This window comes from Diplotaxodon limnothrissa, linkage group LG15 (genome assembly GCF_057381915.1).
Source record: "Diplotaxodon limnothrissa isolate DT_005_m linkage group LG15, D_limnothrissa_male_GT1.1, whole genome shotgun sequence".
NCBI lineage: Eukaryota > Metazoa > Chordata > Actinopteri > Cichliformes > Cichlidae > Diplotaxodon > Diplotaxodon limnothrissa.
Genome location: NC_140610.1, coordinates 10,421,552 through 10,447,832, shown reverse-complemented (window position 1 = coordinate 10,447,832; position 26,281 = coordinate 10,421,552). Strand labels below are relative to the sequence as shown.

Genomic DNA, 26,281 nt, shown 5'->3' with positions numbered 1-26,281 from the left:
ATTAATGACTAAAGTGCAAAAGTATGGCCTATGTAGCAAATGTGATACAAATTAAAACTCATATATGCAGATTAAAATTTGATATATTTTTATAGATTTTGTCTAAAAGTTCAACCAACTTTCCATTATCAAAAAATTAATCTCTGACTTGGGGTTCAGACTGAACCTGTTCAGCTCTCGTAAATAAAATAAATAAAATAAAATAAAATATATATATATATATTTTTTTTTTTTTCCTAAGACAAATAATTTGACGGTGCACTCTGGGCTCGACTAGCTCTGTCTTCGGGCGATTGTCCTGCCTTTGTCTCTGGGCACACCCAGGAATTATATTACAGCATTTACTGCGCTCTATATAAAAGACGCTTTAAAACTCACGAATGGGGACGCTGGAGGCTTCTGGGATTGATGACTGTAAATTCTGTGAAATAGTAAACAACAAAACTGACACAGAGATCCTGCTGAGCGTGAGTAAAACAACAACAACATTCATTCATGTTTAAGGAGAAAAAAAAGTTAGCCACTGGAAATTCCTGTCTCTCTCTGTGTGTGTGTGTGTGTGTGTGTGTGTGTGTGTGTGTGTGTGTGTGTGTGTGTGTGTGTGTGTGTGTGTGTGTGTGTGTGTGTGTGTGTGTGTGTGTACAGGACGATGAGCTGGTTTGCTTTCGTGACATGAAGCCTGGAGCCACCCATCACTACCTGGTTATTCCCAGGATGCATATCAGCAACTGTAAAACCCTTAAGATGGACAACATACCTCTAGGTGAGGAAACATGAACTTAATCAGTCTGTTTGTTTGCTTGTTTGTTTGTTTGTTTTTCCTGGTAGCAACTTCTGCTGACAAGACTTGGTCAATGGGAAAATATGAGTCGGTAGTTATGATTGATTACACAAAAGCACCCCACCCTTTAAAGCAACATGTTTCCAAGCAACTGATTATTTATATAGCACCAAATCACAATAGTTGCTTCAAGCGGCTTCATATTGTAAGGTCATACATAGCATGTAGATGACCCCCTATGAGCAAGCACTTGGCGACAGTGGAAAGGAAAAACTCCCTTTCAACAGAAGGAACATTGCACAGGGAGGAGCAGCCATCTGGTTAATCAGTACAAACTATTTTAATAATAGTTTAGAGTAAATTCAGGTTAATGAGTAAATTGTTTTGTTGAGTCACCAGTATGACCTCAGTGAGCTTAGCTTTGTAGTTTGTGTCTGTAAAGACAGATTTAAAAGCGCCACCATGACCATGAAATGATTAATTGTGTCTTCAGAAATCAGCTGCACACCCATGATACAAATTTCCTGTTCCGCTACGCGCCAAATGAGCTCTACTGGACTGAGATCTGGTGACTGTTCACAAACCATTTTTTTAGGCTTGTGCTTTCAGAGATGCTCTTCTGCATACCTCGGTTACAAAGCGTGTTGATTTGAGTTCCTTCCTATCAGCTCGAAGCAGTCTGGCCATTCTCCTCTGACCTCTGTCATCAACAAGCCATTTTCACCCAGAGAACTGCTACTCGCTGGATATTTTCACATTTTCAGACCATTCTCTGTAAACTCTAATGATGGTTTTATGGGGGAAAAAAAATCCCAGTAGCTCAGTTTTTGAAATGCCTACAACAGCCCGTTTGATAGCAGCAACCATGCCACATTCAATGTCACGTCAGTCACCTTTCTCCCTCATTCTAACGTTCTGTTTGAACCATGTCTACATACACTGAGGTGCTGCTATGTGATTGGCTGATTCGATATTTGTGTTAATGTTCAGGTGTGCTTAATAAAGTGGCTAGGGAGTATATGTACATATGTGTAAATCTGTCTTGCATAATCTTGACTTTCTGATCGCACATCGCCGATAAGTTTTATTTGTTGACAGTGGAGCGGATGGAACAAATGGGAAGAAGTATACTGGAGAAGAACAAAGTCTGCAGCCTCGATGACGTCAGGTAAAACAATCCCTGTGATGAGCTGCGACTCTTTATCACTTAGAATTTTATTATGCTTTCAAATTAAACAGGTTTTTTTTCATGTTGTAATATCTTTTTGTTAATTTTATTTTGTAGGCTGGGGTTTCATCTCCCTCCATTCTCGTCAGTTCCCCACCTCCACCTCCACGCTCTAGCTCCAGCCAGTAAGATGAACTTGAAGTCTCAGCTTCGCTACGGGCAGCAGTCTTACTGGTTTATTACAGTAAGTCAGGGCTGGATTGAGCCAAGGAAAATAATTCAATTGGGACTGTTTATTTTTAATATCACTAGACAGACATATGGCATGGTAACATTTGTTTCTCATTTGTTATCACGGTCTATGCTTTAAAGGAATTCAATAAAAATCAGATCAGAGATTATTGCAGATTATCACTGACGCCATTCTCTGATGTCAAAATGAGAAACAAGCCACATCTTCTCTCCCATGTTAGGTCTTTTATGTGTGTTGTGTACACCTTTAAGTGCTACCTTCTTTTAAAGTGAAGAGCTTTTAAAATGAGTGAATTTACTACATGTGAATACTCTTAACCCTCAGTTTTGCTCTGTTGCAGGTAGACAAAGTGCTTTCACAGCTGAAGACTCATGGCAAAGTGAAATGAACAGATGCAGGTGTAGCAACCTTGTTTGCTGCTTACAGGTTATTTAATTAGCGTCCACCGCACTGAGTGCACTTTGCATGACTTCTCCAGCCTGTTTGGCATTCTGGTGCTAATACGTTTGAATATTTTCCTCCATGCCGCATGCTGACTTGGTTGTGGAGAAGAGTTCTTTGTATTAATTTTTTTTACTTCTGTTTTCTTTTTTTTTATAAATGGTATAGAATTCATGAATATTAATAAAAAAATCTTGAAAGGCTTCAAATAATGGAGATGATTTCTGTTTTAAAGGTTGCTCTTCCAAATCTCTCCTATTACAAACATAGGTACAACACATGCAGCCCTTCAGTATCCTATACTGTAACTGCTCAACTTTCCATTAGTGCTTTCACGATCATGTTAATTAGCAGAATATGAAGGGTTTGTTGGTTAGTTCCTCTTCAAATCTGTAAACTTGACCACTCAGTAACACATCTGTGTCTTTCACTGAAAAGAATTCAGTGAACTAACTCTTTAGTCACAGTAGAAAGCCAGTTATTGATTGGCATGCTGGGATCTTTTTTGGAAGAGCCCAGCATGCCAATATAAATGCTTTCATGAGTGTTGGATTTTAGCAATGCTAACTGCATGACTCCAGCAATGTGGTTGGACAAGCCAGAAACACTGTACCTAGGAGGCATCTAGGAGACGTTCTAGCAGGTTGCCTGATTCACCTCAAGTGACTCCTTTTGATGTGGAGAGGACATTATCCCCAGAGAGTAATCCTCATGACTATTTATCTGTTTCATTTGTGGTGCACATCACAAAGTTTTTGTCACAGATCAAAATGCAGGGTTAAATAAACCTGCATCAGGCTGTATGCCAAGTCCAAAAAACAGGAAGCACAGGGAAAGATGTGTAGATTTTATGACAAAGACTCAGGGAAAGGACAGGACTATTTATGCACATAGGATTAATAAAGGAACTGGAAACAGCTGGGGGAAAAATACACAGGTGCAAACTAGGCAGGAAGTAAAACTCAAAGCAGGAACAGACGACAACTTTCATATTAAAACAGGAAAATAGCAAATAACTAAATACGGAAACAAACAAAAAACTCAGTGAACGGATAAGCAGAAAGGAACGATAAGCATCTAACAACACAAAAAGCATTACAAGAATTATCTAAGCAACACAAGAATCCAAACTGGAAAATGAATGCAAACAGTTTCAGTTTAGCTACTATTTTGTTTATCAATACATTATATCTCTAACTCAAAAATATCATTCATTAATAGAATAAGTCAGAACGCACAGCGGGTCAGACTTTTTCTAACCGGATCAGTTCTTTCTCTGAGCCACTTGATGTCAGTAATGCAATAGGAACTCTCACAATGGCAGATTACATGGAGGGTCCACGTGCATCAACAGGCCTCATATGGTGACTCGCAGCCTGTTTTTTTTACTTATTTAAAATGATAAAGTAGGAACCATCAAAAAGTGTTAGCATGACATCATTTGCCAAGGGCTCCATTCCTGTAAACTGGTGAGTCACTTCAGTCCATGGCTTTTCATCACTGTTCACACAGGACACTGACATGACTCCAAGGCAAATATTCAGCAGTAAGAGTCAAAACTATCTCCTGGTGAGGAGGAACAGGAGCACTTGCAGAATTCAGAGCTCTGCAACACTCCCTTGTATGTCTTTCGCATCTCCAAACTTTTATCTGCTATGAGTCATTTTTACTGTGTATTATTGTGTATCGTCATCATTGTTTCTCACATACATTTCTCATGTGTTTCTTGGTTTATATTATGATAGTGTTGGCACATCTGTCTGAATACATGTAGGGACCGTAACTTTCCATCTAAGGACTGATGTAAGAGGAGACATGATGTAAGGAGTATTGGGTTCCTGAGCTCAACTACCTTATTGTGCTGGCTATTGAATATGTTATATGATTCAACAGTGATGTAGTTTGAGAAAGATATTATGTAACACATGCTTCATAGAATTTGTTCCTCTTTGAAAATATTGATACTGTGATACACAGAGATATGCATTTACGTATGCATTTACAGCTAGGGGCATGATTTATGATGTCATGAAGACCTTGAATAGATTTCCTTGGTGTTTAGTTTCCTACATTTCTCACCAGCGACATATAAAGACAATACAAAACAATTTCATAAATAATATTTTAATGGCAATATGGAAACAGTTAGAGCCATAAGTTTTTGGACAATTAAACTTTTTTGTGTGTGTGTGATTTTTGCCACCGCTACAGTTAATTTTAAATCACTCAGGATGTGAGTGAAGTACAGACTCTGAGCTTTAATTAAAGGGGTTTTACAAAAACATTGTGTTAACTGTTTCGGAATTACAGCCTTTTTTATACATAGTCCCTCATTTTCAGAGGTTCAAAAGTAACCGGATACATTAACTTTATTTGAAATTGAACATTTTGTTAATCCTTTGCAGTTAGAGACTGCCTGAAGTCTGCCTGCATATCCACTGTGGTCATATACAGAGGCAAAATTACAAAAAAATGTATCAGTTTAAATATACTTATGGATCTAACTGTATTCAAATTACCATTAAAATGTTATATATGGAAATGTGTATATGTTTTATGTGTCTCTACTGAGAAATACAGGAAAGTAAAAAAAGAAACTCTATTTAAGGTCTTCAGGCCATCTTAAATTTACTATAACAATAAAGAAAGCGCCCGAAACTACAACATCATGTCAGAGTCAGGAAGGGACTCTCATGCATCATTCATACCAAATGACATAATTTCTCAGACCAAATGCTTTTGTTTTTATGTGAATTACCAAAAAAAAAAAAAAAAAAAAAACCTACAACAACACAACTTCCTGGTGTGTTAAAATCCTTTAAATATACTGGTATAGTGCTGTGAAAAAAAAAATCGATCCCTTCCTCGTTTCTTTCTTTGCTTTTCTTCTCTTTTTTTCTTTTCTTTGCTTTTTTTCTGCATATTTTTTCCATGTTTTGATGCGTGCTCAATCATCCAGGTAAGAAAATCCCTCAAAAATTATTCTATTCATCTGGACATTGCGTTTTCAGTGGAAAAAACATTTTGTCGCTCATCCGAGTGACTTCTTCCGTATTTGTGGGATTTCAGTCATTATGCAAATGTACTGTTTATAAGGTTGGGTAAACCTGCAGTCACCTGAGACTGAAGAAGTCATAAAGCCAGACATTCTCCTTCAGAATTTTCTGCTAGAGAGCACAATTCATGGTTCCATCAATTACTACAAGTTGTCCAGATCCTGAAGCAGCAAAAACCTTCACACTACCACCACCACGTTTGTCTTTTGGTATGATGTTCTTTTTATGCTTTCAATCTGGTTCCCAAACATGTATAAATTGTTTTGTACCCAGTCCCAGGCTGATGATGTCAATTAAGACTTCGATTTTCATTCTTTATTTTCTTTAGATTGTGGCATGATGTGTTTTTGATATCTTTTAGCCTACTTCACTTTGTCAGGTTCACTTAAACACGTTTAGTGATTTGGCGGTAATTGGGTTAGTGAAACTGAACTCAGTGTTCCAGAGCAAATGGTTAATCACAGTTAATTCCAAAGTTAGTTTAACAAGAGGGAACTACTTTTTCACATAGAGCCATATAAGTTTAGATAGATTTTTTCCCTTAATAAATGAAATCATCATTTAAAAACTTAATTTTGTATTTACTCGGGTTATGTTTGTCTAATTTAAATTAAAAAAAACATATGTAATGATCTGAAACACATAAGTGTGGAAAATATGCAGAAATATGCAGAAAAGTAAGAATTCGGAAAGGACGCAAATACTTTTTCATAGCACTGTATGCTTGCAGTTGACATGGCTGGTGGTGACGTCAGATTCCTGACTTTCTACGTTGCCCCTCCTACCGTCAACAACTGGATTCCAGCTATGTGTATTTTCGTGAACTAGCACTGCTAACCTGCTTGTGATGATTCGCTGCCTACGTAGAAAAAACGAACTAAACCTTTATTTTTGTTCCTTTGAAAAAAAAACCCCACCCTCTCTGTCGACAGCTCGTGCCGATGTTCGGCCAATGCAAGCTAAAGGGCCGACGAGAGCGGAGACATCGACGTGCATACCGTCCTCTAGCCATCTCTGATTCCAGCTAACACAGCTACCACCTTACCGGGGGAGATAACGCTAGCTGGCTGGCTGACAGCTGGTTGGGTTAGCTGCGTGCCTTTCACTGTAGCAGAACTGAGATTTTTTTCGCAGAAACAATGACTCGTCTCTGACATTGGTGAGTATATTTGCAGACACTGCGTAGTAATATCATGTAATTGCCTTTTCGTTTGCCTCGGCGTTGCTTTGCGAGCTAGCTTGTTTGTAGCAGCAGCCGCTGCACAGAGCCACGCCTGGGCAATTTAAGTTGATACCTGCGGCTGGTGACATTACATATTATTTTTGTAGTATGAGTCAGATGTCTTAAAGTGTTTGGCTTTGTAGTACTTCAAGTAATTAGCTGTTTTTGGTCTACAGTGAGGACTGAGGCCCATTTGGTTGTAACATTGGAGTTAATCGGAGCCCATAACTAGCAAGGTGGATCTTTGCTGACTCTCCGTTGGTGCCATAGAAGATAAGCGAGGAAGTCAAAAGTCAGCTTGCCGATGCCCGCTGATTGTGATCCCGCAGAGTTGCCAATATGATGCCGGTAAGTGCACATGTAGCGTAACATTTAGCATTTAGGGGACTTCATGAACATGTAAGAGTGGGTCTTTTCCTAAATATGTTATTATAAAAACAGAAATATGGTTCACTAACCGTCCATACACACACGTTTCAAGTTCTAACCGACTGATATGAGTTTGTTTGCTTTTCCCACTGCTGCTTAGATAATCTCAAGGCAGATCAGCTCCTAGTCATAAAAGTCTTTTCTTTTTTTAAATGATCTACTATGGCTTTTATGATTTCACAGCAGTTTTTTCGTGAGAATAAAAGAGTGACGCAAACCTTATAAAGGATCCTAAATTATAAACACAATGTGATCAGTTTTTGAATTCTATCAGAATGTGACACATCTTATCAAGTGTTAGCAGGTAGATTTATAACGCTGTGTGTCTCAATAGGGCAGGTCAGATTAGTATGATTGACTATCTCTGTGATAATCGTACTGTAATTCATTCGTGTTACAAAAAATGCTCTTACACAATGGATGATGTATTTAAAGCTGTGGGTATAGTAGGTGTGCTAAGCCAACAAATATTTTCATTCTATTGTTTTTTTTTTTTGTGTGTGTGTGTTTGTTTGTTTTTTACCTTGGTGTTATTGTTCAAGAAGCTCTGTGTTGCAAGGAAAAGAATACCTGACTGGCAACCCTATTGGAGTAGCGCATTGTTGGGACCTCTTTTGTTGTCTTTAGTGCTGAGAAGGCAGCGACTGTGGGAATCGAGAGCGGAACATGAACTCGTGCAAGGGATAAATTTACAGTCAGTTCAGTGAGATCTTGTCATTTAAAAAAAAAAAGGGGGGGGGGGGGGTGATTCACTCTTGGTATTATGTCTTTCCAAACGACTATTGGTTTGAAGTTGGCTGTAAATTTGTATAGTTCTTGATCACCATTCCAGAGACGCTTGTACATTTCCAGAAGTACCAAGTATAACAGAAGCAAGTCCATATTTGCGGCAGTTCTCAGGTTCAGTTACTACCATTGCCTCGGTGGACAGCTGTACCCTGTGGCACCAACAGGCTATCAGAGTCAGAGAGCCAGTCGAGCAGAGAGGCAGCGAGCCGCTTGGTTCTCGCGTGAATCCAGCAGCCAATGAGACGTTGGCAGATCTAGGTCTGTGTGGCTGCGTCGACTAATGCTCTGTTGTTAAGGGGAACTTTTGAGCCGAGTAGATTGTCAAGTGGCATTAATCTCAGGCGGTGGAACCAGGCAGAGCCTGACTTACAGGAAAAAGTAAACAATGCATATTATTGCTGCATTCACATATTTGTAGATATACTTGTTTGAAATAATAAAACAATTATCATTAAAAAGTAAAAATATCAAGTTTAATTGGGTATGACTATATCAAAATTGATTTATTTAACAAGTTCCCTCCGTTTGGGACTGATAGATCTATTTTATTCATTTAAAAAAATACACTTTAAAAACGACTCTAAGTAAAAGGAAAATAATAATAATATTAGTGTGCATTATCACAGTTTCAAATAAAATTTAACAGTGAAGGCTTTTGCACTTCGTAAGTATTAGACATGTAAGAGCCATCTACATAAGTCTGTAAAAGCAAAGCCAGATAAAATTTGTTAAACCAACATGAAACACTGGGTGAGTGCTGAAGTCCGACTAAAGGAACGTTTAAAAAAAAAAAAAAAAAAATCTTGATAATTTTGTAGTTTGCAGGAATCACGGTTACTCAGATGTTTCAGTTTGTTTCACATCATTTGTCTCGTCTTTCCTCCGCACGGTTGACGAGTGGTTTTTGGCAAGTTTGGGCAGCATGAGATGGACTATTAGTCCAGAATGTCAGAGACAACTTTGACAGCCTCCTTGGGTTTAGCTGTGATTAAGCTGTGTGTTTGTGTCTGACCAGATTACCATACAGACTCATGACCAATACTTATCATAGTGTGTTGTTTACCACACATTTGGGCTTCTGCTGGGTTACAGTTACTTGTGTTTTTGGTTACAGCTGGAGTATGTAAGTAGTATTGTATTCCAGTGTCTTACATTTATGACATTTAAGGATTGTTTGAATGGTTCAAGTTTATAGACAAAAAACAGTAATGTGCTTAAACTTTTTTCCCTCCACTCAGGGCCCATCTTTAAGAATAAGTAAGTAACTGGATTTATGTGAGGAAATGTTTGATGTGTGCTGGAGATCAGGGCACTAAATGATGCCTTTTCCCTCTCAGAAGTTAAATGATCTCCAGATGGTGCCCACTGTAGCATAATGCATTGACTCCTTTGAGTCATGCACAGCCCAGTATAAGCATAATCTCTTTCTTGGCTCTGCATGATGGTGTTGACCTGCCTGCCAGTCACAGCTGTGGCCAAACTATTCTCATTAGCAGGGAGTTGTTGGTGCTGCAGCCACAGGCACATCCCAGGGACACTTTTCCAGTAAAATTACTACCCATCACTTTCCTCCATCCATACCCACCACCCTGTGACACTCTCTTGTTCCCTTGCTCTCTCCTTCTTTCGCTGGCTGTTTGTTTCACACAAGCTCTCTCTCTCTTCCCCCCTCCCTGCTCGAACTGCACATGCAGCTTGTGTTTTTTTCCTCTCAAGTCTCCTCTGCAGCACTTTTCTAATGCACGCGTCACTGTCGGGTTTAGAGGTCTGCTCGGGATGGCATAACATCTAAGTCTCGTGCCCGCAAAAGCGGCAGTGCCACAATGAAGAGATTTGTGACTATAGTGTTACGTGGCCTCGTTAGCCTTTCCAAGGAGAACCCCATCTGGGCAAAGGAACATCACCGGCCACCAAAGAGGGAGATCAAGAGGAAACGGAGGGCGGCCAAGAGAGCCAAGAGTATGGGCAGACGCAACTTAGTGAGGGTGGTTCGTATCCCCAGTGATCACTCAGCTGGATCAGAGTTTCTGTTTTGTTTTGGATATATCTAGTAGTTTCTAGATTTCTGTGTAGTTTAGTCTGCAGGTGCTGTGATTAGTTTAAATTTTCACCTCATATTGTCTGATTGATTAATTATGTGTTTTTAATCTTTAAAGGCTTGTTTTGGTATGCTGCCAAGGATATTCAGAATGCAGGCTTGTGGTGTTGTCATTTTAAAAAAAAGAACTGCAGATTTTGATGGATCTTATAGTATTTTTCTCCTTTTAGTTTAATCTATAAGGGATATTAGAAGCTGTTGTATAACAAATACAAATAAGAATGCCTTAGTCTTCTTTATATTCAAGCTGTTGTTCTTTCTAGCAGCCTAGTAGCCTCAATATTTTTTTTTTTTTTTTTACTGTATTGTGTTGTATGTCATTATGCAGCTTGTAGCACCCCCTGCCACACTTTTAGAAAAGATTTTCTTTCTTTCTGCCATCCATCCATCTTAACCACTTACCCATTGGAGGTTTCATTCAGATCATTCAGATTTAATTTCTTTCCCCCAGTAACGTTGTTGCATATGCAGTCCCAAAAAGGTCATCCATTAGCTCATATTAACACTGTAAGAAACAGCGCAGAGCCACAAAGGGATTTCCTGGTGTCTCGGCATTAGTTCTATGTTTTTACCATCCTTGTCTGAAAATGCAGGTTGTTGATTCTCATAGTCACTGAGTGGATCTCTAGGACAAGAGATCATATCGTTTAATTTTGGCTGCTGCAGAAAATGTCAGTGAATCATGCAGTTGCATCATTACAAAGGATGAGTCACTTTGTCTTGGAGAAACTCCTGGAGTAATTATCTGTAGGTAGGTTCAGTGACTAAAGCTAGATTATATATGACAATAGTGCTTGCTGGCAATTATTGTGAAATTGAAAATGCACCATGAAGCCATGTGTACACAAAGTATGTACACGGAACATTTCATCTTATACTTATTTGTAATTCAGCAAAGTCAAAGCCAGTCAGCAAAATCAGTGTTGAAAAATTTGTGATCTCTTCACTTTTCCAGTGATGTATTAGTTGTTTCACTTTAGAGGTTTTTTTTTTTTTTCTTTTTCTACCTCTTTTTGACACTGAGGGCTTTAAATTGGCATTTTGAACCTTATTGCATGTAAATAAAAAGCCTTTTTGTCTAGAAGTCAGTCATAGCATAAACACTGAGCATGTTAGATGGCCCCATAACTGACAAGAAGAGATGGCTGCAGAATAAGGATGGAAATGTAAAAGCTTAACTTGCAGGGGCGAAATAAAAGACAGAGCGAGTGTCAAAAAATGTGTCGGAAATGAAAGAGAGGCGAATAGAGGTCCTCAGTGCATTATGGGAGGTCCCCTGTCAGCCTAGACCTCTAGCAATATAATTAAAATGTGGTTTAGTGCAACCTGAGCCAACCCCAGCCGTAATCATTTTAGTTTGTTTTTTTTTTTAAATCAAGAATGAAAGATTAAAAAGGGCTGTTAAAAAAAGAAATAAAGTGGGAGGTGGAATGTGATAACTGAAGACTCTGCCTCCCATTGTACTCTTGGAAACTCTAGGAGTTACAACTAAGCCATAGTGTAGGTTTTTCCTTTTTTTTTTTTTTTTTTTCTTTATCACACTTCAAAAGTTTCTAGGCATAGGCTGTCCCTGTTTTGGTGTTTTTTAAAGCAGTGAAACATGTATAAAAATTGCCGAAGTGGGACGGCTTGGAAGCAAATACTTTTCTTCTTTGTTTACTGAGAAAGAGTTGAAATTGAGTCTAGCATGCACCAAGCAATCCTTTCAAACACGTTTACGTCATTTTGAGCATCCCTGCAAAACATTCTTTGTTACAGAAGTTTTTCTTTGGGTTGTTTTTGTTCGCTAAACTCCTCTCAGTGTCGCTTTTCTGTTACATGCCACAGAAGGCGAGGGGCGAGTGAGGCCTGTCACATGAAACAGGAAGGCACTCCTCAACACTCGAGAGTGCTTTGTCCCACAGGAAACAGTGGAAATCTGCCTGACGCTTCAGGAGGGGGGAAAAAAACCCATATTGTGGTGATGTGCAGTAGCGATGAATATAGAGGAGATTGCCATAATCAGTGCAGACATGTGTCACCTCCCGCAGGGCAAAAAAAGTCTTTTGGTTTAAACAAGGTATATAAATGTTTTTGTCAAGTAAAATATTCAAACCTATTGCGCCTCTTATCCTGCTGTTAGTTTTATTCTACATAGATATTGAATAATCTGATTATAGGATCCAAAACCTGCTTGCCTAGAAACATTTTGTCAATTTATGGAAGAAAAAAATGTTGCCCATAGTTAGCAACCTAAATTCATAGATTAACGTGCCCTACAAATGTATTTAACCCGGTGATTCAGTACTTTGCAGTGACCGAATCGTCTTAGAAATGATTTAACATCTTAGACGATCTGGATTTTGGGATTTATTTATTTATGCATTGGCTGCTTTCCATGCCCTTATCCTTGAGGGGTAGCACTGAGTGTTTGTGTGACTGTGACCATGGCTTTTTTTTTTCTGAATAAATGGATTGTCTGTTGATTTGCATGAAGGGAAAATAACTAAATCTTAACTACAAGAAAGTCCAAAGGGGGTGATCGTATACCTGTGAATGGGTTATGATTTAGGTAGACTGTGTGAAGCCAGATCAGATAAAAAAAAAAAAAAAAAAAAATCACTGCCCAAGATATATTTTCTTATTATTTTCATGCTTTCGTGTAGTAATAAAACGAAAAGTAATATGACATGTCTTTTTTTTTAAACAAGCAACAACAACATATTAAGTTTACTGTGTAAATGTGAAACTTAAATGACTAGTTGAATACTCAACTGCTGAGCTGCTCAGTTTCATTCTTAATAGCTTAGTCAAAAGGTGACATGCACATTGCAGACATTGTGATGTCTGATTAATGCAGGAGAACTTGAAGCAGCTTGAAGTTTACTCATAGCTCATTATAAAGCGTAAAGATGATAAATCGGCTATGTTTTGTTTCTCATTCAGTCTTTTCAGATTTAGAGTTTTTTAACCAGTCCTTTAGAGTTAAGAGTTTGGGCTATCATTTAGATCATACACCCATCAAGTCGATATGATTTAACTGCTGGTTGTTCAAAAACTGGTGGAAGCTGAGAGCCGACACAGACATGTGAAGGCATGTATTGATATGTTTTACCTTTCAGCTCATACTTTATGTGTTCAGTGCTATGTCAGACACTAATCATAGTAAACAGAAATTTGGCAGGCACAGACACGAGTCCAATGCTAGCTCCAACTCACAGTCTGGGCTGGTCAACAAGGAAATGTAGTGTCAGCAGAGCAGGCTTTGTAGCAATAGAGAGGGTAAAGATTCATCCATAAACACTCCATTGTTTTTATTGTAATCTGTGTCATTCATATTTCACTGTTGAGCACTTGTATTCAGTTTTCCCCTCACTGCCTTCCTTCTCCTTTCAGATGATATTGACGGTGTACCTCAGCGACGGGGAGCAGGCCGTGACTGAGGTGCCCATCACCCCTGAAACAACGTGCCGCGATGTCGTCGAGTTCTGTAAAGAGCCCGGCGAGAGCGGCTGCCATCTGGCCGAGGTGTGGAGAGGCAACGGTAAGACCCATTTGAAGCTTTCTCACGGACCTGCTGAAGTGCTTAATATTCAGAACAGGGAGCTCTGCCTTTCTTATAGGAAGCAGCATCCAGTTGGCTGCCACGTTAAAGAGAAAGAACAGCGGTTGTCTCTTGTAAATGCCTGAAGGTGAAGTAATCTGAAACCCCATTATTGCTGAGCCAGACACTTCATTTGCATGCACAAGAATTTCATTTTCTCAAACAGTAGCCTTTAGCTTTCTTTATTAATGTAAAAACAAGCACTTTAAAAAAAAACGAGTTGAGGGGCTGAATGAGGCCGTGCATGCTTACCTGAATGGAATAAAATAATTCACATAGCAAATTTTAATATGAGAAAAAGGGTTATGTGCCAGTGTACTTCACGCCCCTGTCACAACAGATTCCACTCGGTCCCATCACCATCGCTGTGCTGACACACCCTTTGTTATCAGCGGTTTTTAAAGGCCTACTGCTCAGTTGAAAACAGCATTCCAGTAAAACGCTTTATTGACCTCACGTTATGCAGTCATGTGAGGCCTGACAATGCAACTGGCTGCCCCAAAACCCTCCTAAAACCTCTCTACCTACTGTCTCGGTCTCAATCTTTTTCAGTTCTGCATACACATTATGCTGTAAATATTCATCTCTATCAGTGGACTCTTCCTCGGAGTATCATCATTTTAATTCTGAGATTGTCTGTATGGCTACGATGTAAACAGAAATAGCATAAAGTGAATTATTCACACACATAATCCCTGCAAATGTATGGAAGGTGGCATCACACTCAGAGACAAGCAGTTTGATGCCCTGCGTGATTAAGAAGCCCAACTAAAAATGAGGAGTCTGGGAGAAAGAAAATCTTTGAAGTAGGAGAGACTAGAAAGGTTTTTTGTTTTTTTTTTCAATTGCTGTGGTGATTTTTTTTTTTTTTTTTTTTTTAATTTGTGCTTCAAGAAATAATTTCACAACTTGGAAAAAATGCTTTTTTTCCCTGAATTTAAAAGTGTGTTAATGTGTAAAGTAATACTTAGTTTGGGAAAGTGGGAAACAGCATACATATCCAAGAAATTATTTACCACATACCCTGCAAGTAAAATATCCAGTGAGCAGCAGTTGTCTGGATGAAAGTGCCTCGTTGATGCCACAGGTCAAAGCAGAATGGCCAGACTGCTTTGAGCTGATAGGAAGGCATATCGATATGGAGCAAAAACTGTGAGGCATGTTTCCCGCACCTTGTTGAATCTGAGCCTTGAACATTTAAGGCAGCTCTGAAGACAAAAGAGGGTCCAACCCAGTACTAGCAGAGTGTAACTAATGATGTGCTGACTGACTGTATAACAAGTTAATCACTGAGCTTTAGAGTTAAGTGTTTTTTGTTCATTTAAGTACCAGGCTAGCTGAAAATCAGTGTACCTATTGTAAATGACTGAACCTGGTCGACCTTTCCTTAACTTTTCAGAGCGAGCAATCCCCTTTGAGCACATGATGTATGAACACATGCAGAAATGGGGACCTCGGAAGCAAGAAGTCAAATTCTTCCTCCGGCACGAAGATTCACCAACTGAGAGCAGCGATCAAGGTGTGTGCTGTCTGCTGCTTTCTCTGCTCTGTGTGCTTGTTTTTTCACACAGAAGGCTGAACAGTAGAGGGTGGAGTCGATAGCTGTCGGGAAATTCTTGGCATCTGTTCTGCCTTCCTTGTAATGAAGACTGGTGTCACTTGGTGTTTTTTCTTTCTGTTTTCTTCTGCCACGTCTAGTCTAGCCAAGCCGTTTGCAGACTTTACACATCAAAAAAGCCCAGATTTCTCTCTGTTTTTGTTTTCTCCTTTTTTGGAGCTTTGTAAATATTAGTTTAGCCTTTCTTAAAATAGGTGAAGTGTCGTTATGTTCTTAAAAGCTTTGTAGAATTAAAAAAGCAAAGGTTGTTCAGAGGGGAATATCAATGGAATAACTGGTTTGCCAGCTATCCCACGCACATTAATTACATTGTCTTTCTGTCTGGATAGAGCAGAGCCACATAAACAGCTATGTGTAACATCCACTCTTAAGTATTATCAGCCTGAGTCTGTAATGTTTTAACTACAAGTTACCTGGTGGTCTTCCCGATCATGTTTACATTGGTTATAAACTACCAAATAAAAGCTGAGGTCATTCTTTCCTGTTTTGTTTTTTTTGTTTTGTTTTTTTTTAAATTACAGAAAAGAGGGCAGTTTTCTGTCCTCTGCTGTGAATTTTTATACATTTATTAAAAGTATGAGGTAGGTGGCTTTAGTTAGCAGTGCTTGTCCCAGTTCTTAAAGCCCCCTGTCATGTGCAATCATACCAGTGAACTTTAAGACGATTTCAGACAATGGTGGTTGTCTCTGAATCTTCACTTGCGTGCGGTACCTTCGTCTTTGCACTCCTGCACTCTTGAGTGTCGCACTAGTACACTGCATGTCTGTATTGGGTTTTTCGGATTTTATTTATTTATGGTGACTGCTTCTTCCCCCCCCCCCCCCCCCCCCCTTTTTTATTTCAGGGAGTCAGCAGTCTCAGGAGCAAATGAGTCGCAGAAGTGGAAATACTGGAGACAAGCACAATGAGAATGGGGTGAGAATTAATGTTGAAATATCTGTCTCTGTGTAGTGTTCTTTAACATTTTCCCTATAGTTCACAGTACAAGATAGAAGTATAAAACACACTAGAAATGAAACGGGAGTACATGTGTCTTTGTTTTGGGGGTTTTGGTCATGCTTCACCGTAATAATATGATTTTTAACTCCAAACTCAGAGGATCATCTCTGCTCTGGTGTGGCAGGGCTGTTCCTTTTCCACACACTGTTGGCGTTTTCCTGTCAGGTGTACCCATTGATGTACTCTTTGGCTTAAGGATGTGTGTACTAAGAGATGTGAATGACTTCGATAAGAGCAGCCTCTGGGAACAGCTTTCTCTCTCTGACCATCTGTCCCAGATTTCTCAATAAGAAAGTGTTGCGGTCAAGAAATTGTAACTAATTCAACCTTCAGGGTTGAAAGAAGGCTTTGTTTATTTTGTTTTCAAGAGCATAAAAGCACCCAGAAGCTATCCTCTGTATATTCTCCTAGAAAATGTGCAATTTTTAACTTTGTTTTTGTTGAGAAGATCTGTTTTGTCATCCATAGACTACATGTACATAGCCCATTGTACTTAAAAATAAATTCTACAGTGAAATATCATTTCTCAGATTTAATTTGAGGTTTTTTGTCAGTATTAAAAGAACCGTGTGAGGTATAGTCCTTTTTACAGAACCAGTATTCAAGTATTTAAAAGTAACTGGACACTGGGTGACTAAATGTTTCCTGCATGTTGTTTTATGCACAAAAGGCCGGCTTTTTTTTTCTTAGATGTGTTTCCAGTTAGACCTAGATGGGTTTGAATGGATGTCAGTATGTGTAAAGAAGCAGATAAATCAAAGTGATTTGATTAGCCAGAATTAATGGTGAATTAATTACAGTCAAGAATGCACCAAGATGGAGTAATATCATGACAGAAGCTGAGAGGATTCGTCTTAAGATAGAAACCCTGGGTGAGCCTTAAATAATAGTAAGGCGGGTACAGTTTTCAAAAAAGCATTAAAAAAAAAGCTTCTTTGAAAATGATGGATAGAAGAAAGGAACAACTCGAGCTCTGAAGCATCACCTCATCTGTCAAACATGGCGGTTTTGCTTCTGTTGTGATGAGGCTGCTAATGAAAGTGGCATGGTGGCGTTTATTGATAGTTTCCCTGCTGATAGAGGGAACAGGGCGAACGCAGATGTGTACCGAAGCTTTCAGATTATCTCTTTGGACAAAATGTAAACATTCAGCAGGTAAATTAAAATCTTCAAACAGCCCAAACATCTGAGTAATGAAGGACCTTTCATGGTCACGAGGTGAAGGGGGTGTTTGTGGATGGTTGCAGATATTATTTTTAAAACTTTGAGCACTCTGTGTTTAAAAGGCGTGTATTTCCTCCACAGCTCTTTGTATAATAAATAAACCTAAACTTGGCGCTTTAATCTACTGTGCTTTATTTTATTTCACGAGTAATGTGCTTAAGGAGAGAGCCTCAGAAATAAACAGTGTAATGCTTTAGAGTGTAGATATAGAAATTGACTATTGATCGGCACCAAATGACACACTCTGTATCATTAGTGTCACTACTGACCGAAAGAGACACTGAATGGCTCCTCCCATTCAAAGTACTGAGACTAACTTGTGTCCAAGTTTCTTCTTAATATCTGATTTAGAGGATTATATTAGTCGGCCCTCTGGATGATATAATGGTTGTTAAGAGGATCAGTGCTTTAGCTTTTCCACTTGCTGCTGCCCAAACCCCAGAGGCTTTAAGTCAGCCCAGCAGAGCTGATCATCATCATCATCTTAAAGAACAGCGATCCCTGTAGGGAATACTACGATTACAATTCATTTTTTTTATATCACCATTTTAGCTGCCATAAATGATAATTACAGCTCATTGGCACTACCCAGAAATGTAATTGAATTAGTCAAGACTAGTAAAATTACTAATAATTTCAGTGATTTTATTTTTTTCTCCCAGGCAACAATATCAAACTGCCTGTGACGCCAGTTTCTCGGTTGCTGTTTTTCCTTTGAAATCTCTTATAATTAATAGCTTAGGATTTGTAGGTTGTAGCTCAGGAGGCAGAGTGGGTCTAAGAGAGAGAGCCTTATCCCCGGGTGGTGTCCCGTTGCTGTTGGCTGTTAAACATATTGTTCTTATTTTATTAACAGACTAGTATTTCTGGGATCGACTAGCAAGGACAGCAATGTTTAAACGTCCAGACAACTAGTCGCACACATCCCCAGGAATTACTCCAGTGTTACCCTGATAAGACTTTACATTTGCAAGCAATTACAGTCGTTGTGGGCAAATGTATACAATTTGCAGATGGGTTTATGAAATCCTGCAGAACGGCATCCCTCATCAGCGTGCACTTGGCTGCTTTCGTCCCCTCTTCCTGCCGTCTGCTCAGTTGGGCGTTTCTCTCTCTTCGCCACACGAGAGAGTCGATTTCTCCCTCAGAGGAACTGTCACTGATGCAGTGTTGCTTGAGTGCATTTGAGCATGGCCGTGTTCATGTGCCAGTGGCTTCCCCCACTCTGCCCATCTCTATCTCGATTGAGTCATCATGCTGCCCTTCCAGCCTTTATGAGGCTTTCTAGACATCCTTATAACTAAAAGTCTTAACAAATGCCAAGGAGTAAAAGATTGTCTATGTGGGTGCACTACTGTTGCATTCTTTGAGTAAAGTAAAAGTTTAATTTACTCCCAGCAAGACGCATGTTTTTTCACGTCTCCTCTAACCAAACAGAGCAGTAGTTACAGGTATTGTTGTTGGTATTATTGTCCTCCCCACTACTTTAAATATGTGTTGGATCCAGCATCCATGCACTTGACACACGATATGCCTCTTACTAAGCTCTACTCGAGCCAGGATTCTACATTTTTCAGTCTGTTGTTGAAGGAAAAAAGGCACCATGACATTTCCTGCATCGTCTCCTCCCTCTCAGTGCTCTTTCCAAAGGCAAAGGCTGGGAGCATTTCAATATCGCTTGTAGTTTGGTGGAGCGTGTTCGCTCAGTATTCTGTTTAAAGGTAGTCGTCAGTGTTTTGAATCTAGAAATCCAAAACTCTGTAGGGAAAAGCCAGCCTGCCTTTATTCTGTGAGCTCTTGAAGAACACATGGGTGCCGAAATTTCAACTTCATGAAAACTCTTCTTGGAGGTGAAACCTTTTTTCTTTTCTTTTTTTTTTTACCTCTCATTTAAATTTCTGTTCAGGCTCTCCGTCAGTAGTCGACAGTTTGCTGCATGGATCTGTGTCTCGGGTTTGGCTGCAGTAGCGTTTGGTTGTGCAGGGCTCTCTTCCACTTATCTTTTACAGCTGTAACACTTGGTTGAATAGCGAGCTATGATTTGTTACTTTTATATTTAAAAAAAAAAAAAAACTTAACACACCACATTGCTCTTTTGCATCTTATGTGACGGCGATTGTTTGAGAGTGACAAACACTGACAACAAACATGAGCAATAAGAAAACAACACAAACACACAAGTGAATTGCAGACTTCAGCTCATTCGATTGTGCTATGCATGTAAAATGTAATGGAAAGACACAGGCTGATCAGTCATTAAAAATGATCAATAGTACCGGCTTGTGTCGCCGCTCATTACAAAGCTTTGGGCTGACAGCTGACTCGAAGTTTCAAGAAGGTTTTCAGCTCTGAGCTTACAGACTTGTGGTGGTAGTAAACAGAAGTCTGAGTTACTAAACAGAGGGCAAAGTTGTATTTATTTATTTATTTGTTAAGGAATTTGATTATTAACTATTGGACACTAAGTTAGAGCAGTTTCAAATTTATAAACATACACATCTAAAGGAAAGTAAACGACTGAGATCTACAATTTTGCCTCCGGCTGAAAAGAGTAGGGCAAACACAGTTAATTGATGTTCTTCATTCATATTCATCTTAAATATAAATTTAACATTTCCAAATTTGCCACTGCTAAACTGAACTTGTGCTTTGTGGGAATTAAAATGATAAAAATGATTTTTAAAAAAAAGATGGGTAAACATATTGGGGGATGCGAGGGGTACGTGAGGCATTGTGGTCTCTAATCTTTTCGTTTTTTTTGGCGCATTGTAAGGATCTGCAATGACGCTGATTGGATTTCACCTTTTCCCCTTAGAGCTTCAGTTTCGTACACTTCATTTTCTTTTAAACTTTGTAATGCAATGAAGTAGCAAAGAATGAAGTTGTTTGTTTGTCTGCCAAACAATTCATTGTGCAGTGATGCCACAGTGACGTCAGTTACCGAGCTCTGTTTAACGATGAACATGATCAGTGTATTAATATAACAGCAAAATAAGAGCTTGTGCACATTTACAGTCCACCTAGTCATCAAAGAGTAAAGCTCTCCAGTGTTACTGGCCATCAACAACAGGTTATTTTATGTATGGAAACACAGCTTCCTCTAGCTAAACCTCTGGAACTCTTTGTTCTGGACAACCAGAGCTAAATGTAATAAACTGATTCATGTTTTTGTTTTGCTGTAACAAAACCGACTTCTGGTAATTTTGTGTGCTTGAGTAACGTGGCAGCCTCGTGTCTGGTCACAGCTCCACTCTTTTACTCCAGTAATGCCTTCATACGATACGAAGCTTATGCTGTGTGTATAAACACCAAATGACATGTTGCCCCTCAGAGGCTCGGGCCTACTGCCCACTAACTGATTCTCCATCATAATTAAGGTCCCATAATGATGCTGTTTTGGAGAAAGAGTCCCCAGCTCTCAGTACTGTGCAGTCTACTGCAGTTTTACCCTCTGGCTACTGAATCCAGACATCTTTTAAAATCATTTCTGCAAATGGCTTTTTTTTCTCTCTTTCTCTTCGTAACCTATTTCTCTGTGCTTAGTTTTTCAGCTTCTTTTTCTTATATAATATTTTTGGCTTATGTAATGTTGCAGGCCCGTATTATTCTGCATTTATTGACTTGAACTTTGTGTTATCATAGCAGAGTGCTATCAAACATTTACCTGAATATTGGTGTAAAAAAGCACAAAGGTATTTCTTAGAGATGTTGAACAACTCTGCTGTTAAATGTTAATGTTTTGGCTGAGAGTCGAGAATAATGTAATGTAATTTTGAGTCTGAATCAGTCACCTTTTAGTACAGGAATTATAAGTCATATTTTTCTTGTCAAATTAGCCTTTTTTCCTGATTTAAAATATTGTCATATGTGAGTTTTTATAAGGGAAAACCTTCATTAAACTCATTATTAATCATCAGTCTCAGTGGTTCAACATCAAGAGTAGTTGGGAAGATTTCAGTGTATTGACCAGTTCCTGTGTTGGTGTGTAGGTGGGCAGCCAGCGTGTGGAGCTCACGCTGTCGGAGCTGCAGGAGATGGCCACACGGCAGCAGCAGCAAATCGAGGCTCAGCAGCAGATGCTCGTTGCAAAGGTATCAGCAGCTTCATTCTCTTACCACGAATCCTTCCTCCAAATACAGTCATGGTCTTTTATGCAAAGTTTGTTTTATGCTAACAAAATGTGTTAATTGGAAGCACAAGTGAGTCCATGTTTCTCGTCTTTTTGCAGTTCATATTATGTTTGTGTTTCGGTAAAGTCGGTAAATGTTCTTATGCTGGGATGTGTTACTGAAAAATTGTTGCAGTAACTTAACTGAGTAACATAGCAGACCTGACAAATCATAGCCTTGGCCAGGGTTTGGCCTGATGGTGTGTCATTTAGTCCGATGCCACAGACGCAGCCTGGGCATTAGTTCAATCAAGTTCAGGACACAAAGCAGCCTTGGACCGCTCTGTCGGAGAGAAAGTGGAATGTTGTTGCACTCGTCTCATCCAAAGAGTCTGTCGTGACCTGAAATGGGGGCAAACCATTATGTAACGAATGAGATTGGATGCAGTGTGAGTCACGGTGCCAGGATTGTCCAGTCGGTCAGAAATGATACTCAAGTCTTTGCAGGAATTAGCGCTATTCACTAACCAGCTGCAGCTCCACATCATCAGGATTTTATCTGGAGTTGTGAAAAGCATCCTTGTGAATAATTATCAATAAAGACCTGCTTGACTTTCAGACAAGCAGGTCAAGTGCTTAGCTGAAAGTCCGTAGGGTGGAGTCAAGTTATTAGCTAATGCAAGAAAGCTTGGATAGTAAGCTGTAACCATACATTATATGGGTGCATCACACAGAGGCAGCTAGCTAGGCCTGTAATTAACCACAATGCGAGCCATATAATGTTGTGACATTGTCATTAAAAAGATACCAGTATAACAAACACAAGTTAAGAGGCCCATGTCAGTACCCGTTTGTGAGGTGTTGGTAATTTGGCATTTATTTTATAGTCCAGCTATTTGACAAATTACAGTACTGTGCAAGTCTCAAGTTGCCCATTATTTCTTAATATTTATAATTAGAAAGTGGTCTTGCACATTAGTGTTCTAGGCTTTCTGAAGGGCTTTCAATGTTTTGTCCATTCCTGTACCTGACCATTTTCACAATGTTTGTTTTGTTTGAACCACTTAACACCAACTTGTGAATCATTTAAACATAAAAAGCCACCTACAGTGGGGCAAAAAAGTATTTAGTCAGCCACCGATTGTGCAAGTTCCCCCACTTAAAATGATGACAGAGGTCAGTAATTTGCACCAGAGGTACACTTCAACTGTGAGAGACAGAATGTGAAAAAAAAATCCATGAATTCACATGGTAGGATTTGTAAAGAATTTATTTGTAAATCAGGGTGGAATATAAGTATTTGGTCACCTCAAACAAGGAAAATCTCTGGCTCTCACAGACCTGTAACGTCTTCTGTAAGAAGCTTTTCTGTCCCCCACTCGTTACCTGTATGAATGGCACCTGTTTGAACTCATCATCTGTATAAAAGACACCTGTCCACAGCCTCAAACAGTCAGACTCCAAACTCCGCCATGGCCAAGACCAAAGAGCTTTCGAAGGACACCAGGAAAAGTATTGTAGACCTGCACCAGACTGGGAAGAGTGAATCTACAATAGGCAAGCAGCTTGGTGTGAAAAAATCAACTGTGGGAGCAATCATCAGAAAATGGAAGACATACAAGACCACTGATAATCTCCCTCGATCTGGGGCTCTCGATCTCATCCCGTGGGGTCAAAATGATCATGAGAACGGTGAGCAAAGATCCCAGAACCACACGGGGGGACCTGGTGAATGACCTGCAGAGAGCTGGGACCAAAGTAACAAAGGTCACCATCAGTAACACACTACAACGGCAGGGAATCAAATCCCGCAGTGCCAGACGTGTTCCGCTGCTGAAGCCAGTGCATGTCCAGGCCCGTCTGAAGTTTGCCAGAGAGCACATGGATGATACAGCAGAGGATTGGGAGAATGTCATGTGGTCAGATGAAACCAAAGTAGTTTATAAGATGGCGCCGGTGAGGTCGGCTGCCGTCACGACTGCTCCGACCACTTTTTCTTTGTCTTTGTTTTTTAAGTTAGTTTTCAGCGTTTCTAAATCGGCAAAATCATCACCATTGGGTACATTAGGTATGACAGTGACACTCTTGTTTCTATTGGTATACAATGTACTCACAATTCGAAGTTTTTAACTCCGGATCCGAGCTGGCCGAGTGAGATCTCGAGGGAGAACAAAGGGAAGCGGCGGCGGCCTAGAGGGAAGCGAGCCGGCGTCAGGAACAGGCTGAGAGCTCGTGCACACCGCACACCTCTGCCTAGCATCCTGCTCGCCAACGTCCAGTCACTGGAGAACAAGCTTGACGACCTCAGGGCCAGGATAAAGTTCCAGAGAGACATTCGGGACTGCAATCTCCTCTGCTTCACCGAGACATGGCTGAACCCAGCGGTGCCGGACCACGCCATCCAGCCGGCCGAGTTCTTCTCGGTTCACCGCATGGACGGGACTCGGGGAAGTCAAGGGGAGGCGGCGTGTGTTTAATGGTGAACAACAACTGGTGCAACAGTGCGAACGTTGTTCCTCTCACACGCTCCTGCACACCAAATCTGGAACTACTGTCCATCATGTGTCGTCCTTTTTATCTACCTCGGGAATTTACATTGGTCATTGTAAGTGCCGTTTATATTCCACCACAAGCGGACACGGTCACCGCCTTATGCAAGCTGCATGAGGCACTCACACAGCACCAGACACAACACCGGGACGCTGCGCTTATTGTGACGGGGGACTTTAATAGCGCCAACCTCAAACGCGCAGCGCCGAACTTTTATCAACACATCACCTGCCCCACCAGGGGTGAAAGGACACTGGACCACTGCTACACTACGGTCAAGGACGGCTACAAGGCACAATCCCGCCCCCCGTTTGGCAAATCTGATCACGCCGCCATCTTCCTCATGCCAAAATACAAACAAAGGCTGAAACAGGAAGTTCCGGTTCAGAGGAAGGTCGCGCGCTGGACGGATCAATCGGTGGCCGCGTTACAGGACGCACTCGATGACGCAGACTGGGGCATGTTCAGAAACAGCTCCGACGATGACGTCAACGTGTTTACGGAAGCGGTTGTGGGATTCATCGGGAAACTAGCGGATGATACCGTGGAGACAAAGACTATCACAACGTTTCCCAACCAGAAGCCGTGGGTGGATAAAACCATCCGCGACGCTCTGAGATCCCGCACCGCTGCCTACAACACGGGACTCATGACGGGGGACATGGACCCGTACAAAGCCGCGTCATATAACGTGCGGAGGGCGGTGAAAGAGGCGAAGCAGCGCTACGGGAGGAAACTAGAGTCACAACTCCAACAGAGTGACTCTAGGAGCCTGTGGCGGGGACTAAGGACAATAACGGACTATAAAGCACCAACAACCGGTATGACGAACGCGGCCGTGACTCTGGCAGACGAGCTGAACACTTTCTATGCTCGCTTCGAGGCTGCAGCTAAGGTCTCCAACAATGCTAGTGTTAGCGGCGCTAACGGCTGCAGACAGGAAGATACTGCCAGCACCGGAAACGTGCTCGTCATCTCCGAGCATGAAGTAAGGAGAGCCTTCAAGAGAGTGAACACCAGGAAAGCAGCAGGACCAGACGGCATCCCAGGTCGTATCCTAAGAGACTGCGCATACCAGCTAGCTCCTGTGTTCACTGAGATATTCAACATCTCTTTATCTCAGTCGGTGATCCCCCACATGCTTCAAAGAGTCCATCATTGTTCCTGTCCCGAAGAAACCCCACCCTGCTTCTCTCAATGACTATCGCCCTGTAGCCCTCACCTCAGTAGTGATGAAGTGCTTTGAACGCCTGGTCAGAGACTTCATCATTTCTTCACTACCAGACACACTGGACCCACTACAGTTTGCTTACCGTCCAAATCGTTCCACAGACGATGCCATCTCTCATCTCCTCCACACATCACTCACTCACTTGGACACTAGAAGGGGGAATTATGTTAAAATGCTCTTCATAGACTACAGCTCTGCATTTAACACCATAATTCCCTCCACACTCACCACCAAGCTGGAGCATCTGGGACTCAGCTCATCTATGTGTCTGTGGATCTCCAACTTCCTAACTGGCAGACCACAGGCAGTAAGGATGGGCGGACATGTCTCAGCCTCCACCACTCTCAGCACTGGAGCCCCCCAGGGGTGTGTTCTGAGCCCCCTGCTGTACTCTTTGTACACATATGACTGTGTGGCCACTACCAGCTCCACCACCATCATCAAGTTTGCTGACGACACCGTCGTGGTGGGCCTGATCTCTGATAACAACGAGACGGCCTACCTGAAGGAGATTAGGAATCTGGAGAACTGGTGCCAGAGGAACAACCTCCTTCTAAACGTCAGTAAGACAAAGGAGCTGATAGTGGACTTCAGCACTAAGCAGGAGAGGAACTACCAGACCCCCGTCATCAACGAGTGCCCAGTGGAGAGAGTGGACAGCTTCAAATACCTCTGAGTTCACATCACGCAGGACCTGTCATGGTCCTGTCACATCAACACCGTGGTGAAAA

The 26,281-nt window shown here is 40.8% G+C and overlaps 2 protein-coding genes across 2 annotated transcripts in view; both read left to right on the top strand.

The window, feature by feature from the left end:
• The first annotated feature begins 380 nt into the window (after positions 1-380).
• Positions 381-2,590, top strand: LOC146617093 (adenosine 5'-monophosphoramidase HINT3-like). Its single transcript, XM_085373220.1, has 5 exons — positions 381-467; positions 646-763; positions 1,880-1,949; positions 2,067-2,193; positions 2,543-2,590. Exons 1-5 carry the CDS (start codon positions 381-383, stop codon positions 2,588-2,590), a joined length of 450 nt encoding a protein of 149 aa, XP_085229346.1.
• A 3,906-nt stretch (positions 2,591-6,496) lies between these two features.
• ppp1r13bb (protein phosphatase 1, regulatory subunit 13Bb) overlaps positions 6,497-26,281 on the top strand; it is a 31,825-nt gene continuing 12,040 nt past the window's right edge. The window contains exons 1-6 of the mRNA XM_085373215.1: positions 6,497-6,858; positions 7,098-7,269; positions 13,613-13,760; positions 15,220-15,339; positions 16,283-16,353; positions 21,651-21,752. Of these exons, the coding sequence (XP_085229341.1) occupies positions 7,261-7,269; positions 13,613-13,760; positions 15,220-15,339; positions 16,283-16,353; positions 21,651-21,752 (450 nt within the window). The 5' untranslated portion in view covers positions 6,497-6,858; positions 7,098-7,260. The remainder of the gene's footprint in view (positions 6,859-7,097; positions 7,270-13,612; positions 13,761-15,219; positions 15,340-16,282; positions 16,354-21,650; positions 21,753-26,281) is intronic.